This window comes from Pecten maximus, chromosome 2 (assembly GCF_902652985.1).
Source record: "Pecten maximus chromosome 2, xPecMax1.1, whole genome shotgun sequence".
In the NCBI taxonomy this organism is placed as follows: Eukaryota; Metazoa; Mollusca; class Bivalvia; order Pectinida; family Pectinidae; genus Pecten; species Pecten maximus.
This window is the reverse complement of record NC_047016.1, coordinates 45,488,021-45,509,845: the sequence shown is the minus strand read 5'-3', so window position 1 is coordinate 45,509,845 and position 21,825 is coordinate 45,488,021. Positions and strand designations below refer to the sequence as shown.

Here is a 21,825-nt window from a genome sequence, read left to right as displayed (position 1 = left end):
ATAAGACATCTTCATATATGCGTTTTGATATGTTAATTGATCATAAATGGCAACAACTGAATTACGGAATATAATTTTGGTACAGTTTGACCGAAGATTAAATTAATGTAGTTAAAAAGACATTTACATTATATTTTATCATTGTTGCTTTCTCGACAATCAGACAGAAATTTTGGAAATGCTGAAAATATCTTATATTTCAGAGTTAATACTTCTTGGTAGAATGCTATTGGTTCATTTATATTTGATATGAAGTTCGCTGTTAAAGTTTAACGATCTACTATTGAAAACATAGGAGAAAATAGAAGTAATCTCGATACAAGGCTCTGAATCCCAATCCCAAAGTCGATAAACACAATACATTTTCAAAAAAGTGAAACATCGAATACGGCAACTGAGGAAAACGGTCAACAAGGTGGGACGACATGAGAAATTTGCCCTTTGACAATTTTTTTTTTTTAATTCTTAATTTTTCCGATTTTACTGATACATAAAGGATGGTCACTCACTCACAACGCCCTTTGACAAATGACCTTGCTCCGGTCATCAATCATACAGTAAGCAATCGTCGTATATCTGATAGTATCTAGGTATGTATCACTTGATTTCTTACTTGAATCACTGATATACCAAATATGACTTCAACAAAACTAGCTGTCTTCGCTTCTGGGTGTTCAATTACTCGACGAAGGATTCAAGAGAATGTTTGATTACTGTTGACTTTAAAAAGCATGACATGATTTGTCGCTAGAATACCACCCATCGTCTGATTGATCCTTTCTAACTCTTTATCCATTTAGGTGAAAGATAAGAAGTCATTGTTAATCTCTACCGGAATGACAAAGCTTTAGGATTTACGTAGAGTTTTACCTCCTTTGATGAAAAACGACAGTTGGAATATTTATATAAACTTACAGCTATTTTTTCTTTAGAATTATTATATTATTTCCCTTTTTAGTCGACCTTGGTACCAAAAACATCAAATAATTTAAATGATTTACAAGAATGACCATTTCTCATCGCCTGCTTGTAAATTGCGTCAATGATACATTGGTATGTCAACGTAACCAAGTCATTCATAACTAGAGTGAGGACTTATGGGGAGATTTACTGCCATCGAGTTAATGTTAAAATGATACCCAGTGTCAAACCCGAATCCAATGTAGACAAGAAAGCCCTTATCTTTTATGACTATATCAAATAGTTTAATATCTTATGATCTCGTATCCGTATATCGTCATTGTCATAGTGAAGTCATATATTCAATATGCGCTCAGTGTTCGATATTTGTATAATCTTGTTTGCATTCTTGGAATATTTTTTCAAGATATCATATCCACCAGATTTGCTGGATATGAAACTTGATGATAAATTTGACAACCTTATCTAAATAAAATCCTTATGAAACTTATCATGATACACTGTTTTCTTGCATAAAACATGTACGTTTCAAGCACTATCTGTATAGTAAAGAATAATTTTAACATACGAGGTATGTCGACAGCCATGTATGAATATGACTTCACTATTACAAGAAGTATGATTGAGGTAATTCAGTCACCCTTCCTACCCTCTCATAACCAACTGCCATAGTTCGGTATAATATATAGACTTAAACGTAATAGAAACCAACTCAGTACAATCATGTTTTACTGTAGTATTTTAAACTCCAATGTCATTGGCGTATTGCTATAGAATATATCATTATGTTATATAATTTAAAACTGACGTTGATTGGTTCAAACGTAAACACGTGACAGCGTTTTGTGGTAAGCACCAAATTTTCCGGTGGAAATCAGCGGTGTTTAAAAAAAAACTTTAGAAGGCCCGTTATTATTTTCCATATGGTATACACGTTTTGAATATTACAACAAATGCCTAATACCGCAAACATATTGGTGAAGGATTTTTTTTTACAAATTATATAAAATGAAGACATGATAAATTGTATGTGTGTTCCGGGATTTCAACATCCCATTTATTCTTATTGTTAATATTCTGTGATACTGGTACTCTTGACCCCAGTTTCACATCGTTTACTGACAATGTCACATCCTATTGACCAGACAGAAAGATTGACAATGTCACATCCTATTAACCAGACAATGTCACATCCTATTGACCAGACAATGTCACATCCTATTAACCAGACAGAAAACCTGACAACGTCACATCCTATTGACCAGACAATGTCACATCCTATTGACCAGACAATGTCACATCCTATTGACCAGACAATGTCACATCCTATTGACCAGACAATGTCACATCCTATTGACCAGACAGAAAACCTGACAACGTCACATCCTATTGACCAGACAATGTCACATCCTATTGACCAGACAATGTCACATCCTATTGACCAGACAGATTGATTGACAATGTCACATCCTATTGACCAGACAGAAAACCTGACAACGTCACATCCTATTGACCAGACAACGTCACATCCTATTGACCAGACAATGTCACATCCTATTGACCAGACAATGTCACATTCTATTAACCAGACAATGTCACATCCTATTGACCAGACAATGTCACATCCTATTGACAAGACAGAAAACCTGACAACGTCACATCCTATTGACCAGACAAAAACCTGACAATTTAGCTGGGGTAAATTATAAATGTCAATCGTGAATATCTTTTATTTCTCCAGATATATCATTAAAGAGTATACATAGATATAATATACCTGGTCTAATAATGGGTTGATCATATCCTACAAATACCTATCACAGATATACAATGGCTTGTCTTACTTCTACAGACGCCTTTTGTTCGGGTATCCTCGGAATAAATCTACCTTGATAATATAAAATTAGAGAAGAGTACATAAACAACATGACATATGATCCAGAAGCCAGATCACTGTGGTGTATAGTTAAATTGTCAAACTGTTATTCAGCTATCGCTTGATATAAACCTTAGAACATCCTACATTGACGAACACCAAGGTTTCAGTTGCATCGCAACCGACTTTGTATATTTTTGCAATATATCATCGTGAGCATTGTAGATAAAGACATCGCATTGTTGCACGAGAGCATGATTAATTCCGTCAGAGCCAAACGTCAGCGGACCATTGTGGACGGCCAGTAGGGGGTAACTTTCGGTGTATATTCCAGAGTAAAGAAATATGAATCCGTAAGCGTGAAATTTAACAGTTATGTATTTTTCATTTGTTATCCGTGATGCATTAGCTATGTGGCTGATATTACATTTCATAAAAACGAAAACATATTTTTTTTTTAAATCTTGTTTGTTCTTTACAACTTCTTGTCGTGACATATCTGAATATCCTTATCCGAACACAATTTCATCGTAGAGTTTAGATTATTTGTAAGAGATTCAATGAGTAAATATCATAAGTTTTATTCGTAAAATGATTCTTCATATTTACGTCAATCGATTAACCATGTAGACGTATATATTGATATTGTTATTCTTAAAATTTTATATTGATTAGAATTGTTTTTCCTTTAAAAAGATATTTTAAGTACATGTAGTACAGTTACACTTATATATTTCTATAAACCTAACCATGTTTGAGAATCAGTTTAAAGATATTTATTTGACAAGACATATAAAAAAGGTTTTGATGTGGAAGTGTTTATGCTGCTCACCTATTCAGCCAAATGAACATGTCGACAGTCTATTAGTGGAACTTTGGACAATAACCCCGACAGCTACTTAACTTGTATTTATCAAAGTGGCTCCGTAAAGACTAGTTTAAAGAAATAACTTCTCCCTAATACATTGACGAGCATGCTCCATTTTCAATACTTAATTTACTTGACTCATAATCGCTTGTCTGCATTGTGTAAACGAAAGCATGATCTGTTGGTTCTGTCAATATTGAGCTAATTCTTCAAACGTGAGCGAACCCCCATCCTTTCAGGTGAGAAGTGTCCTGTTGAAATAGGAAAACAAATATGTGCAAATATTTGAGAATGGTTATTTGAATTTGAAATGATAACACAAGACAGGTTAAGCCCATATATCGGAATCTCCGACTGGCTGTTCAGAATGTTCTAAAAGAATAAAACAACAACCACTCGACCTATCCGTCTATCAAAGACCTTCCATTTTAACCTCACAAAATGAATATTGTCAATTTCTATTTCGTCCTTGCCCATTCAAACCTTTCAGATATATCCTGCAAATGTTTAAGTCGACGCTATGGTTTAAATATTGTATTATTCTCTTGGCTTTACGATGGGGATTTTGATATACATTTCTAAATTGTTAAAAAAAATCCTAATGAATGGGTGCTTTTTCCGGGGGCTAATGAGAATTTATAGGGTTTTCGTTCTGGTTCTTTTATCACACTAGAATCGCCAAAAGTATGTTTATTTACATGCAGAAGAGCAACATTGGTTTTCGTTTTGAACACTCAAATTAAAACCAGAACGCTTCAAAAATACAATTCAAATACGGAAACCTCTCCTAGTTAAACTACCCCAGTGTCTATTTTATGTTTTCCTATTTAAGAAGTTCACCCATTCAAATTCGCATTTATTTTACTGGTTTTTTGCACGTAACTTAACTTTGGTGTTTACTTAAATTTATTGTAATCCTTGAAAAACTGAAATCCGTATAAATGCATAGATTGCCATGAAGAGAAGGGTCTTGTACTTGTTCATTACACAAACTAAGGAGAGCCTGCTGAATAACTTTAGAAACACCACAAACCAAGTTTTGTTCATTTGAAATCTTTTTTTTTTATTTCGGTTTTTAAATCTTATGTTTGCTGTAGGCTTGATGTATAAGCTTATATTTACTTTACAGATTTGCCCCACGTAAAAAAATGCTTCTTAAGATCATGGAGGTCGGGTTCATTAACTGTTATTTGTCACTGATTATAAGTTTTGACACAAGACAGCGCCTCCCCTGTCAATTATGTGGTTGCATGTGTGGACAGAAAGTCGAATTCCATCTTCTAGGGGCGGTGTTGAACCTTAATTCGAAAACATAGAATTTTTTATCGTCAAGTTTGAACTTTTATTCACATGAATAGAAACCAGATAGACATTCCTGCAATCTGTGCTAAATCGCTCAACCCCCATTAATGACAGTCCCGCACAAAAGATACCGATAATGATAGCTCCGCAGTGAAGAAGAAATTACAGACTCGGCCCCCAGTGGCAATGACTTGCCCCATAGACCGGCCTATACCTGTCAATTTGGGACCGTTTTATAGTCCAGAGGGTGGTGATTTTGGTTTATATAGATTTATTTGAGTGGTTTGCATTCAATCTCCTATGATACAAGGACCTAACTTGTTCTCCGTAAATTTATTTTGATAACATCGATCCCTCCTACAAGCCAAATATAGAGCCCGCTAGCTTTACGACAGTTTGTGATAGTATTTTACATTTTAATCTTTCTTTCTTTATAGCAATTCAAGGAAAGAAACGTTTTACTGAAATAATGAATTAACATTTGCCATTATAAAAAATGTCATAAATTCATATCAATAGAATTGGTTTCATTTAGTATTTGGTAATTGTGTTATTTGATGCTAGTTTGATGAATAAGATGTAATTATTTGTTAAAAAGGTTTACAGATATTCCATGTTAGGACCTTATCAATGTCGCTGACGACACCACCCGATAACTCTGCAATAGATCGGTCACGATTAACACGTGATTTATTGCCTATACGCTCCTGGGAATTCCATCGAGTTGGATAGTCAGGGAAATGTAACGATAAATTTATCGGTATTCCCATGTCAGAGTTTTACTACTGTCTGGGAATAAATTGATATAGTGTTTTAGTCGATTGATTTACAAGGTTTGTATGGAAGCCAAGCATTGACATAACCTTCAAGTCACCGCATATAGCTGCGACAAGTTTCAGTATACATGTACATGTATGTGTGTTTATGGAGTAAGAGTCAGTGTAATACTGAGTTTATTAAACATTCATTTTTTTTTTATATATCACGAAACTTTATCTTACGAAATTGTTGATTGATACACTGTTACACTAGTGTAAGATCTTATGGTAAAATAAGCGAAAACATCCAAATTTATTTTATGATAGACAGGTCAATCTCGACATTGACGCTATGATTTTCATTTCACTAACAACATTTTACGTGACGTAATCTATTTATAATGTCACAAAAAGTGTTATTACACATCCAAAATACCTTCCCTGGTGGCACGTGTAAAGACTAGAATTTGAAATATATCAGATGTACGCACAATGAAGACATAATCATGGAAACACCTAGTATACTGCAATCAGGTAGTAAATTTACATTGGATATCATAAACAATGAATTAGCGATCAGTTTACGTTAAAATACATTTCAATGATACTTTATCATATATCAGAATGTGATATCACCATCATATATTCTATAAAAATAAAACGACAGTGTAAATATACAATTCGTCAATATATCTCCTCCACAAACATGAAATAAGTTACTACTAAACCTTTATCAATCATGCCAGCGTGATGTCATTTATTGCACTTTCAAAACGTATTACTGATGTCTTAAATGACTTACTATACAAATATGAAATAAATAAAATAAAATGTCTAGTTTCCCAATAAGATATTTTTCTTAAATCTGTTCAGTTCATATTTCCAACAGTAAAAGTGATATTTCTCTAATGTAATATTGACTTTTCATTGGTAAAATTAAGATTTTCCCCGTGAAATATTGACCTTTCACCGGTAAAGTTAACATTTTACCTAGTGTTAATATCACCTATGGTAAGCTATGAGTACTGGCATTCGTCGACACGAGATATAACCGCAAGTAACATCTCCAGTTTGGCTAGGTTCATGACAGCTTGCCTTAGCTGTGAATGTCTGGTTGGATGTTCTGTAGAATTCTGCCTTCTACAACCTCACCATAACCCTCGGCGTCAATTGGTCCAGTAAATCATCATTTGTACGAAAGCTATCTCTGTTCCATCTGAATGAATTCGTCAATATGGAGATTTAACAAAGTGGTTTGTCCAATCATCGATAAATTCTGTGATTTCGTGTCAGTGTTGCTACAGGAAACATTTCATTTTTTAATTCCACGATCTGTCGCAGCCAATTTTTTTTTAACCAAATCGACGTACATAAAAGATTTTAACTAAAGAGATAAGAAATAAAAAAAATCTTGTTTGTATTTATGGTTTAAAATGTAAGATATATGATTGCTAAAAAAAGCAATGTCAGATATAATTTGACGCTTTAAAGCTCCATGAAAAATCATCACATAGGTCTATATAATACATTGCATTTGATAAAAATTTTGGGATATAGTTATGAATATTAAGTTTCGAAGATGACAGAGATATTCATACATCTACATAATTGATTTACATGAATCAACATATGAATGATACTGGGATAAAAAGTGTTGTACCAGGAGTCACTAAGTTCATCAGATAAATAGATGATTTAAATATCTACACGTATCATACATTCTCCGTTAAACGGTCGTACATTACAAGTTGACCTTGTCTGGCCCTGTCAAGAAGCTGCAAAATGTTTTTGCATCTAACGCTAAGATACTGTCTGCACTAGAATCTACCTGTATAGTATTTGAATCCCAATGTGACAAGTGATAGCAAACAATTTGAAGATGAAGGAAAACAATGTGCATTGTTCTTCAATCTCCCTTTTTTTACTCATATCTTTTTTCTGTTGGGAAATTCTTAATCAACCTACCTTTAGTTATACGTATGTTTAATGCGAAAGTATTTAAAATGTCTCAGGGTTTCAAACGAACCATGATGGGGGATATACACATACGGCAGGACAAAATAAAAAATGTATACGTGTAAATTGTAACCTGTAATTTATAACGTTTATTATTGTATAATATGATGAAACATTTAATTTACAATAGAGTATTGATTTTACATTGTGAAATATTGTCCCTCGCTATCTCTTCATACATAACATTTATAAAGACAAGTTCCTTCGGTGTTACATTAGGCTTCTTCTTCGGGACTAATAAATGATACCCTTTCACACTTTGTGTGTTGTCGGTCTCTGTATTTATGATCTGTCGAGACATTAAGTGTTTACTTTGGAGATTTTTATTATTTAAAACTTTTTTAAAATCACCTCCAAAGCAGTTTGTAATTTATATCCGCCATAATGTAAGACCATTTCGATGTGACACTTGTTGATATAGAGATTCGTTATATCCCGACGATTAAACGTAGTTAGGGTTGCTTGTATTCGTATGTTGCCATGTTTTGTTCGTGTCAGAAATCATAGAGTTTAAAATTTTAATCTTAGTCATATAAAATTCATATGAATCCTTGTACACATCCAACGTTTAATTAATCTGATTTTACGGCGAAAAAAGAAACGAGTTATTTTAACAACGCTCTTGCTGAAACCGCGCATGGAATTTTGTAGGAGTTTTAAAGGGATGATCAAGGCGATTACAAAGATGAAGCCATAATTAATTACGTTCGATAAGGGAATCGAACCCCCGTCGGCTAGGTGAATGGCAAAATTTTCAACCACTCATTACCATCATTATAATCATCAAGTGCGAGATTCGAATAACTTGCTACAAATATAGCAACCACTAACTTATATAAACAAGGTGTCGACGTACACGTGAAGTTAATATCTACATATTCATACCTATTATATATACACATATTTATAATTTGCATAATACATTTTCATGACTGAACTTTTTATAATGTGATACTTATATTGTCATATTTTAGATAATTGTTATACCCTCATAACACAAATATTCACTTACTCACTCGGGACTCCCTACAGTAATCACATTTCAGAAAAACCTTGAACCTTGATACAGATTTCTACGTGCTATCTGACACATGTTGCATCCACTCCAGAAGTATTCGCAGTATTTTATCTCACAAACCCAAGATTATGTATCATAGTATAAATATGAAATGGGAGTAAGATTTCTGTGTGGCTGTATGTGAAGTACTGTACTTGTCAATTCAAGACGAATAATGAATGACATTTTCCGAATACTTGATTATTAGCATACCATATGCAACAACTGTCCCACCCAAAGCGTTACCTAGTATATTTTTGTTTAAACTGAATGTTTCAGAATTTAAGATTTTCGTTTTATTTCAAACTCTTAATACATGTATATAAATATGTTGTTATATATCGTATTTAGCTCCGAAAATAGTATTTCTTAGACTTTATAGACTTGTGAATTCATGTAACATCACTGTTATTTAAACATAGCCAACAGACAAAAAACAGTGAAGAGTGGAAGAAGACATGAAATGATTTATACAACCCACAAAAGTATAACCCACAAATACAGTCCACAAATATACAACCCACAGAAATATAACCCATAATTACAACCCACAAAAATATAACCCACAAACACAACCCAAAAATGCAACCCACAAAATATAACACACAAATACAACCCACAAAAATACAACCAACAAATATACAACCAACAAAATATAACCCATAAGTACAGCCCAAAAATACAACCCAAAAAAATACAACCAACAAAAATACAACCAACAAAATATAACCCACAAAAATACAACCCTCAAATACAAACCCACAAATAAGACAACAATCAAGTTTCTCATCGAAATGTGTCGGACACATATGACGACATTATGACTGGTACCGATTTTGGAAATCAGCGATGTTAGCTGATGTCCATGAACTATGTTAAGATATTTAAGAAGCATGTGAACTGTTACGATATTCACAATACAACCTACAATTAAAGATATACATGGTAACAATGTGCCCGCCTACCTAACTCAACATTGTCTGCCTGAAGCCTTTTTCTATTGTGTAACAGAATAATTTGGAGAAAATCTCTGCATGGTTTCTCATTAAATAAAATTCTTTTATTTTGTGTGGCTTTTTATATCAAATAAAGCACAGTTTTTACGCAACCAATTACTGATTTTGAAAACTGAGACAAGTAGTAGCGACTACCATTACTGAATGTGTTAATTTATAATAGCCCATTATACATTCCATTGTTCATGTAGAATTGGATTTTAGTTGATAATATGTCGTTCGTCTGTGGAGATATATTTTTGTTGAAGCAATGCAAATGATCAACTCTGAGAGAGGTGTATAGTAAAGATTTTCCCTTTTATATGTAGTTCTGTGCCAAGTGCGGTAGGTTGAGATGTTCTTCTCTGGGGGTGAATGATGTTATCCATAAGTAAGAATGAAAATCATATTTACCGATGGCTTTTAAAATAACGATGTTTGCTTAGTGACAAATGTCATTACAGTTCTTCCTCGTAAAGAAAAACTGTTAATTATTAAACTTAATCTAACAAAGGCCAGCTCTTTCACCGAAGATTTTTTTTTAAAACTATATTAGTAAAAACTTGAGAGTAGTCATAATGGTAGTGAAAGAATTCAGACGAAAAAAAATGTTCTGACGAAACATAAATGATTATTGTCCACTCAAAATATAAGAATGACTTCAAAATGGGACATTTTTTATAGGTGAAAAATAGCCTGGTACCAATAAGTCACACCAAACATAATCAATGAAAGTTGAGTCATCCATACCAATTAATTATCATGTATGTATTTATAACAATGGATTTAGGAATTTGTGCAATATTTAATATGATATTTTTTTTACATTATTTGGGATATTTCCTATCAAAGTCAATAAGGAAAATTCTTTTGAAACATTATAAAAATCGTGGACTAGATTTCATGCAATTCAAACAATTCCCCCCCCCCCCCCCCCCAAAAAATTCACTTTTATTCTGTAGCTATTTAATTATCCGAAACCACTCACATTCACTGTATTCTGTAGATATTCCATTATCCGAAATCACTCACTTTGACTATATACTGTAGCTATCACATTACCCGAAATCACTTACATGTACATTGACTCAATACTGTAGCTATCACATTATCCGAAACCACTTACATTAACTCAATACTGTAGCTATCACATTATCCGAAATCACTTACATGTACATTGACTCAATACTGTAGCTATCACATTATCCGAAACCACTTACATTAACTCAATACTGTAGCTATCACATTATCCGAAATCACTTACATTGACTCAATACTGTAGCTATCACATTATCCGAAATCACTTACATTGACTCAATACTGTAGCTTTCACATTATCCGAAACCACTTACATTGACTCAATACTGTAGCTATCACATTATCCGAAATCACTTACATTGACTCAATACTGTAGCTATCACATTTTCTGAAATCACTTACATTGACTCAATACTGTAGCTATCACATTATCCGAAACCACTTACACTGACTAATACTGTAGCTATCACATTTGCCTAGATCACTTACATTCACTGTATTCTGTAGCCATCACATTATCCGAAACACCTTACAATCACTGATCAGTACACAATATCTTTTTATTTTCCATTTGACTACGAAAAGGAAAATGATACCATAATGATAAAGATATGACAGAGATAAAACCCTGTGGGAAATTCACCAAATTCTCAATTTCGATATTCGAGAACGAGTAAAAATTCAGATAGGTCATAAGCAACGCCTAAGAACATAAACACAAAAGCTTTGTAGTACAGCTAGGTGACTGACCTTTGAACTATTAAGATGCCATGCATTTGCCCTTTACGTTTAAGGATATTCCTTTCCTTTCCGTGTGTTAGAACAAGGTCTTGTTTTAAGTGATTCTACATGATTAGTACATATCACGAAAAGACGTTTACACGCCGTGCTAACTTCGCCTTTGCTTAATTAGACACGAAGTCACAGAAGCCATATTAGAAACGCCATTTAGTCATACGTTTTAACCTCGGCACGAACATAGTAGGTAGAAGTCGTGTAGAAATATCGCCGTTTTACACTCAAGAAAATTGAAACTCCATCACAATTCCGCATCTGAACTCCTGATTTTACCCTTTATATCATGTTATGTTTGATTTAATATGTCACTGTTATGATACTTGCAATAATTTGCGGTTCAACATTTTGTTCTTGTTTGCTGATATTGTCATACATAAATATATTAACTTTATCATGTTTTTCTTTAAATATCGCTTATTGTTTGAGTGTTCGTCGTACGTTTTATATTTCATTTGCCGATATTATTTTTCAATTTGAACATTTTTACGGGCCTTTATATGAGACTCTGTAGAACAAAAAATGTTAGGGTGGCCGGTGTAGGTAAACATTCGTCACATATTTATCAACATTAAAGTTGAGTCATATTTTAAATACCACACGCAGTTTGAATATTGTATAAAGAGGGATCATATTTCAGAATTCAATCTTGGACATAATTAACAAGCTAGGAAAGTTAACTGGAAATAACGTTTTCGTTTACAATATTCATGCATCTTTTTAGTAAATTAACAAATACGCAAATGCAATTCGAAACAGAGGTTCAACTTTTATAATGGAGGTAGGTTAACCCTTCAGATAGGTATTTTTATCGCTGATATTCAATATTCCAATGAAATCTTGAATATAAATGTTCTGGAATACAAAACGTAAATACGTCACAAGTATGTATTTTGTCTTATTTCGTCGGAATGGATAAATTTTAGTTTAAATTAGTTTCTTATTAATTAAGCGTTCCAAAGCTGGGGCTCAGTCCTGTTGAGATATTGAAGTAGTTGTAGTATACTAATTACAGACACCAAACAATGGGGGGTCATGTATAAGTACATCATGTAATATAATACTGTCTCTGATATGCGTGGAGTACCTATTCGAAGATTGATTTATCTACTCTGAGAAATCAGAATAATATTGATTTCAATTAACTGTATGATATACACACATCGCTGTCTTTTCTTTACCACCGGCGACCAAGTAACCTTTCTTCTCAGATTGATTTATAACAAGTTAATTGATTGTATAATTTATATACTAAATGTTTATCTATATTAAACCTACCACCAGCAATGTGGGGAACACTTGGGGTATAGCCTCACGGCGGATAAGACGTTTAATGGTATCTTATACACCATAACGATAACATTAGAACAGTGCTTGATAAAAGGAGTTCTGAATTAGTGAAAAACCACAAGGAAAGTCGAATATAGTTTTAGTATTCCACCAGTATAAATATTGCTAACATGTAACAAATGCTTATTTAAAAATATATACCGAAACTTATTTTTGCTCCTTATAATAGCAATTATAACAACAACACATGTGCAAATATTTCTAGATGTAATGGTTTTTAGGAACCGCCACCACTAAGAGTACATACACGAGCATTGCAGCGGTGTAACGCGTCTCGGGATCACCCGCTACGGACTGATTACTGCTATAAATGCCACATTCAAAATTAGAGAGAGAGCGCTGGCAATGCTAATTACCTAAATTGATTTATGTTTCATTTGACCTAATTATACGTTAAAAATCTACACAAATTTGACAAGATGTTAAGGCAAATTAACCTAATGAATTAAAACAGATAATGTAATTACGAAGTATTGCATGTTATAAAGTCAGTACCATTCATAATTTTGTAAAACTGGGAACAGTACGAGTCAATGCATACGTCAATCTCTGGTGTCGGGTACATTACACGAACCATTGTCTGGGTTATATAAGCGAGGGGATATGACGGCGGTGACCTAGCCTACCTTTGCCTTATCGTATGTCGATGGTGATTTAATTCTCTTAAGGGGTGGAGTGGCTATTTACACAGAGTCAATTCAGTATGTGTAGTACACAGACGAGAAATAAAAACTAAAACAGTTTATAATATGTCGTGTGAACGAGGCTATCAGTGTGGTGAGATGATCATGTATTATATTCATCTTTCAGATACAATTTGCTTTTCTGAAATTTATTAATATTGATATAAATCGTGAAAATAGGGTTAATTCAGGTATATAACCGTATGAATGGTATTTTAGATATTACTTGAAATATTGGTATTTATTGGACTAGTTGTTATTATACTCAGATAAATAGAAGTTGCGTATGTGTGTCTAACACTTATATATCGGGATATCACATAATGTCATATCACACTTCGAATTAATCTGTGTAAAATAGTTTATTTATTGTGTTTCGTATTTCGAATTATATCACTGACAGTATTTTTTAAACAACATGGATATTTTGTATTACCTTGTAGTATGATAATATTGAAGGAATGAAAAGATGAAAGTTAACTGATAAAGAATACATTGAATTGTTCTCATAATGCAAGTACGAATTATCAGTATAACGAATCAGAAAATATAATCTACTTAATTTGTCAATAAATATCACATGACCTAGTTTCCAATGCATACATTCTTTGTGGATGAAATGAACTGTGTTAATGTTGGTGTTTTGTGGTTGGAATGAATGTGTGATTTATGATAGTGCTATGTGTAGGAGTAGAGTTATCTATGTGCTATCTATATGTGGTTTATTTTTAGTTGTACTGTTTGCGGCTGGAGTTAGTAATAGTTTAAATATAAATATATCTTAAGATAACATATATCAAATTTATTTTGATAAATATATGTTAATGTTATTCATTAGAATTGATTTTCACTTTTTTTTTCTTTTTCGTATGAGTGGAGGGATTTAATTTTGCCAGTGAGAAAAGATTTATATATATCCTAACATCTGTAGCATGGGTGTGGCATTTCTTTTTTATATAAATGTTCATTTGATATATTCTCGTTAACATTAACAAATAAGTCCTAGGGGACAAATGCTTTAACTTCTTTTAACTCCGTAATTATATTAATTGTAGAATTTTACACATTACGTTTGTTGAAATGCGACTTGTATGCAGAAGGTAAAATGATATCCTTGTAACATTTTTTTTACTCTAAGATCAGGGCAACACGAAATGCATGCCAAGTCTAATAGTTCATAATTAATATGCATTTTTATAACCAAACGGATGAGTAAATCCTAGTAATGCTGCACAAACACGTGGGCATAATCCAGAAAAATACGTTCATTTACGTGTGAATCAGGTTAATGTCCAACCGGTGTTCGCAGTAACACTTGGTTTCTGTTATTCGTTAAATGTTGGTATGCAAAACCGGATTACGCTTGAGAAAGATATTTAGAAATGAAATAAAATGTGATGGATTAGTAGATGAATGAAAACGATTACAAAAGTACTTCCGAAAAAGCTAGGAAATCCGGAAAATGGCTGTAATCTAAACATTCTTCTGATCGAATTAGGGTAAGACGTTACATGCATTCTCTTAGTTATATTTTCCATCTGACGTTTGTAAAGTATAAAATGCTGTTTATGTTGTTGTGTAATAAATTCTATTACAGAAATACTATTTGGTTGATCAATTAATTACGCGAAATGGAGTGGTTCATATTTCAAACAATTACGCCAGATGTCATGTTATACACATAGTGTTTTTAGCTACCTAGTGTTCATACCCTGCTGTTAAGTCATAATTTCAGTTAAACACGTGCTCACGTGCTCAGAACAAGAGATTATTTAAACATCATTTCATATAACTAAGCATACAAACTACAGGAAAGTATGATATTATGATTTCGATATCAATCTCCAAACAGTTTACATCATAATGACCTGAGACTTATTATTTATGTTTTCTTTCTCTGATATCAATGGTATCGAAATCACGTGCATGATATATACAGGTATCATATGTTTCTATCTAATTATTAGAATTATAGCGGACTGAAATCATTACAGAGTAATCAGACTGGCGTACGCTTGTTGTCAGTTCCTTATTTATTTAATTAATTAACTGATTAGAGGAAATCAAAGTTAAGGATTTTGCTATTGAAACCTTCACATAGTAAAACAGCCCACATACCAGGTAACTTAATTATACAAATGGCATTTTCCAAGCTAAACAGATATCACACAGATAGTAATGTAAAAAGAGCAGATTGTATCTCTGCACCGAAAATCAGATAACGCTTGAGTCACATCGTTTAAAAAAAACGCAAATATTCAGAGCGAACATACTTGAAAACTGAAATTGAAGAACTTAAAAACAAAAAAACGATATCTTTGCTGGCTAGTTATTTCTGGTTTCTGGATTTATATGTTCCTATGCGCCATGTTTTCGAAAGAAGAGGATATAATTTAAAACCGGTTGTTTAAAACCTGGAGAATATCATATTGATAGAATCTTCGTTGTTGTTAATTCGAGTAAAGGTTTGAAAATCTCTTTAATTTTAACCAATTACACCATGTTTATTTATTTTTAGACAATTTATTTGCGAAAAAAAAAGCAAAAAAAGTCAAACTAATAGGAAACGGTGTATGTAGAAAAACTGCAAATTGAGCAGCATTCCAACGAATATATCCGGAAATTTAAATGATTTTAGGCCAAATATATTTAACATGATCGGATTACAAAATGTAATCTAACAGCAATGTATACACTGCGCTGATAAAATTGTTTGATATCCAAACTTACACACATGATTAATGAATAAACTATGGCATATCTGTGAAATTATATATACATAATGATACCTGTTTTAAATTAACCATATGACCAGCACGTGGGCACGTGAGAAATGTGAAAGTGATGTTACTTACCTAACTGTTGTATAACTTCATCCTCGTTTTCCTCCGTGAAATCAACAGCAGCACCGAAAATATCATCATATTGAGCAGATAAACGTCCTTTATATACAGTCAAAAAGAAAATATAACTTTCGTTTTCGTCGATATCAGCATAGCACATTTTCTTATCACCGAAATTGCTGATATTATATATATTTCCCATGCTTCCATTCGCTGTTACTTCCCGAATGTTATCGACACCTTTATAAATCTGCAATATCTTTACCTCAGCACTATATGTATGTGCGTCTGTCCTGATGTCCTTATACGCCCTTAAGACATACCCGGACGCAACCGCATCTGCCATCTCTGTCCTCTCATATACAGATAAGGGTGTCCATCCATTTAGTAAAAGTATACATGAATTTGCACACGGTAGAATTATCAGAGTCAGAATCAGGTAGTATATAACGTAAGAAAACACTCCGTATTGTGTTACAAACTTCATATCAGATCTGGGACGAATCCGAGGACTTTTCAGCCCCTTTTAGGTTCTTTATTAACAAAATTAATTCTATCGCCAAGTTAATGTCATTTTTACTCAAATAAAACTGAGAAAAATTGGTTGTAGTCTACCATAACTACAACTTTTGTCATTTATTTTCTCAGATCGTTTTGAAAAGAGTGATTCGCTGGCCTAGCATTATTTACTGATCTGTAATTCCAGAGGCTTAGTTTTTATATCACCTTCCTCAAGAAAGATCATGACACCAAGACGTCTGTCTGCAGGGACCTTGTTCTTTTGTTGCTTGTATCATGACACTGTTGCACAAGATTGTCGATTATTGCTTTGTTATGAAATCTCAAAAGCATATTCACTTTTTGTGTGTGAATATTTTTCAATTCTTCTATTACAATATCATTTGTGATATTGTTATCTTCTATAGGAATGTTGTGTGTGAATGTAATAAATAAATACGTACTTGTGTTGTTTTCCACTGCATAAACACCAAACAAATCGAGCACTATGTTTATAATAGAATCATATTAACAGTTATATATTTTTTGGGATGACAGACAATACCCCGTACATTATCATTACCGTCCACAGTTGAACATGAGGTAGTGTTGTAACTGAACACGTTTTGACGTAAATTGTTTCTGTTGTCTCGTGATGAGTAACATCAGTTCATCTCCACTTCATCTATGGTGCTGAGAAATATCCCTTTCCTGTCACATTCACGTGCCTTTAAGACAATTGACATCCTTTAAAAATGAAATATATTCTCCCTGGACATTGTTGTCAGTCACCACTTCTTTTATTAACGATATTACCTATAATACTGTATCAGCATCTCTGATGTAACATTACATTAATCTCATGAGTTTTGGAGAATTGTGATGTATTAGTACATTCCTGATATCCAGATGAATGTTAAGGCAACAAAACATCAATCGTTCAATAAAATCCTCAGAAAGCGTAATTTGTTTTCCTCCGAGGGGTTTTCCTCGTAAATAACACTTGTTTCATTTCATATGAAGGTTATTGTGAGGTATAGCTGGTTAATCCTTCGGAAGAGCAAATATCACCAAAGTAAAAATAATACTTTCTTAAAATCATGTTGAAAATGGCAGTGATGTTTATACTTCTCTAATTATATATATTTTTTTCTTTTTGCTTCAATGAAAACAGTCGTAATCACTGCTGACTAGGTGTAGTCCGGTACGAAGAACAAATCATTCTCTAGTAAACTAACTAATTGTTCTTTAAAGTACATCAATAGCTATCCTGAGTCCATATTGTATTACTGTGGTATTAGTATAACCACGTGAAATCCCATATCCTAGCTGCATACGTCACTGCAGAATACATCAACGTGACAGCAGGTAAAACACGTGCATTCATTGTCGCTGTTGATCCTCCAACATTCCCATTGGAACTCAAGCTACTCTCTTCTGCCATCCGGGTGTATGTCAATCTTCTCATGCCGTCAAATAGTTGCCGTTCTCAGCACTTAACACACGCCCTCTTTTATGACGGATACACCCGAGCGGATACACATATTTTGGCTGTTATTGGAGTGGACCATACTCCCTTGTGTAAGGCGTTTCTGTCGGTAAAACTTACAAAGAGCAAATTATTATTGACACAAGAATGCACATGGCTATACATCGACAATGGAATCGTTTATATATTCATAAGTGCGACCTTTTTATTACCTCTTGCCACCCCACTGTATAAAGATAGCTCCACAATATGATTTATATAAACACACGATGCTGCTGGTCTGAGCCCGTGTAAACACTCACAGGATCTCTTTGCGTTTGAATATGCATATGTTTTGTAAACAATATTATGAATTCGAAAGACGAATTAAAACAAACATAGAACAAGTACATTCATATAGTATTGAATGAAATAACTACAAAATGTCATCTAATTCTCTCCCTACCAGTAGGAAATGACATGTTGTTGTGGAAGTTTAAAGTTGAAGGGACATGATACTTGTCCGATGACACATCCATCGGGGATTTAAATGCCTTATGTCAATAGAAGTGTTTAACCTAGGGATTTAAAAATCCGGATTTAGGGAAATATTAAATGTCATCATAACAACAAAATATGGACAAAATTCACAAAGTACAACTTTAAAAAAAAAATCTACCACAGGTTCGTCTGTTTTTTGTATTAATGTGAGTTCCTCTACATTGTAGCATGAACCTAACAGAGGACATCCTGACGGATACCACATGTGGTGAAGGAATGACGCTCACTTCCGGAACACCTCCGGTTTTTATGGCATTTCTTATAGCTTTCCCCTTTTTGTGTCCTGATGGTTCCTGCCTTGGCGTGGTGCCAAAAGATGGCAGGTCGCTCAATTAGTTTACGACAATGAATGTTTATAAGAATAACTCAATATACGATTTCTTCCTTAAGATGCTATTTGTAAAGATAAAATGTGGGATGAGAGCATTGTCGAAACTCCTATATATACCATAATATTTTTGAAACATTATTTTTGATGATCTAAAATTGTTTGTATATCAAAGAGTAGAATTTTCTTCATGTGACATACTTTTTAGCAATGAAGACAATAGATGTGTCGAAAATACTACCTTTATAATGGAATATGTGGAAGAGAACCAAGGCTAGTAGTTAGTATCGGATCTGATAATATGACAGCAATAAGTATTGCATTATAAGTCCGTGTTAAACACTTTGGAGTCTGGAAATGTACCACACAGCGACAATTAGTTCATAAGTGATGTAGGACGAAAAATATTTCATGAGCTAATTGTATGTGTGATTTTCATCCTCGAAAACATTTTAATATTTGCGTTAATCTAACAGGGCTTTGGATGTCTTCCACAGACGTCCTGTTCACAGTTATGAATTGATTTTTAAACGGTTGGTTACGTTATTGACATACAAGCATTTTGTGATATATGAAGAATGTGGGCCATATTTCATATCAAACTACAAGCAGAAAAAAATGGAAAAATGCAGATATGTCATTTCAACAATCATGTTAGCCTTTATGAATCAACAGGTCCACTATAATGATATGGGAATTCTCATCTACATGTTCACGATTACGTATGCTACATATCTTTACATCAACGACCTAAAATTATCTGATTGAACTAACAGTTCTAATTTTAAAACAGGTCTTTAAACTGATAAAATCAATTTACCCTTATATCACGTTAAAAGACAACCTATGACTTCAACTGAAATACGGCCAAGTTTTTTTTCGATTTTTTATACATGTGCATTAATTTACACTATAAACGTCTATAATGCACCTGTGTTATTGCTCAGCAAAATTTTCAATGATACATCGCTGTGTAAATTTTTCACAACTGATTGAATTACTTCAATTGTTGGACATGCTAATAATTGGCTCTAGTGTGCTTTCCTGATTTAGGTTTATTTTTGATAAGGATTTTCACACTTAAACTTGTGATGATGAGGCATTTTGTATGTACCGACATGTATTTCGGCAATCAATCAATTAACATATTAATTATGTCAACTATTTAGTAAGCTTAATTGTTCCTAATCAGGTACTTATACTGTTTATTGCCTTGGCATGTATACAAAGTCCACTTACATACCTTGAGATTAAGATGTAAATAGGATAATATCCATAACATCAGTCTAATAAATATTTGTATAATTTTTGTAAAAGATTACGAAAAGGTAAAAGATAATTCTTCATCTTTCATTTGAATAATTCAATAAAATATATAAATTATACAAATTATTAAATAGCTTACCTACGAAATATTATAGATAACACATTATAGAGTAAAATGAGAAATAATGAAACAGACATATTTTCTTAATTTAAAGCTTGTTAATTAGTTATCTATGTTATCATTTATTGTTATATAAACTAAAGCTCTACACCCCTAAATATTCATATAATATTTTACACAGGATTTATAATTGTTATTTACAATTCATACTAACAAAAGGTCGTCATGGATATCAGAGTCTTAAAATGTGTTCCTGGCTCATTAATTTATCGTAATGATACAAATAATGGTCTTTCCTAAATATATTCTAATATCAAAACACAACGAATATGATTTTTATAGTTACTTTTATATTCCTAAAGACATAGATGCATTTTCCCGGTCTCTTTATGTATGTTTTGTAAATGATTAAATTTTAAAAATATATATTTATCAAATATTTATCTAAATGACCAGGTATATGGGTAATGAATGTCTTTCACTTATGCCCCATATATGTGGTGTAAACTTTGACAGCAAGCATAATATGGTCTATTTTTACTTGGTGTGTTTTAAAACACGTAAATGAAGTATGGATTAACTAAACAATGAGATTTGGATAATTTAACCACGAAAATTCTTGATTATAGCATATATTTAGTCTAAATTCACACTTCAAAGTATAACTTTCTTCTCCTGCAGTCATTTTCGCCCACAGCCAGCTCAAGAGTCGAAGCTCACAATACGAGTTAATCCCTATCGTGGTCTGCCTGTCTGCTATCTGCTATGTGTGTATTGTCAATCGGTTATAGCATAACGGCTACTTACGGGGACACTTAGTTACTGCGATAAGCCCTCTATCGTCGCATTATCCTTCACGAGTGAGAAACAGCATGTGATTGTGGAAGCTTACTCACCGCATTGTGAACTTATGCTAAAAACATTGTCTACTTTTCATATTTGTTGTAATTCTAGTAGCAGATCACATTTCTTATTTTGAAATCTATTTTTGTTCCTGGTTTATTATAAACATTTCTATTTTGTTCCTTGTTTATTATAAACATTTCTGTTTACTATTCTGAATGAGAAGTGTTTGAGATAT

At 33.0% G+C, this 21,825-nt stretch overlaps 1 protein-coding gene across 1 annotated transcript in view; it reads right to left on the bottom strand.

Moving 5' to 3' along the window:
• The window catches only part of LOC117322238, a 48,240-nt gene extending 29,620 nt beyond the window's left edge, over positions 1-18,620 (bottom strand). The window contains exon 1 of the mRNA XM_033877040.1: positions 16,515-18,620. Within this exon, the coding sequence (XP_033732931.1) occupies positions 16,515-16,989 (475 nt within the window). The 5' untranslated portion in view covers positions 16,990-18,620. The remainder of the gene's footprint in view (positions 1-16,514) is intronic.
• Between the last annotated feature and the right edge of the window lie 3,205 nt (positions 18,621-21,825).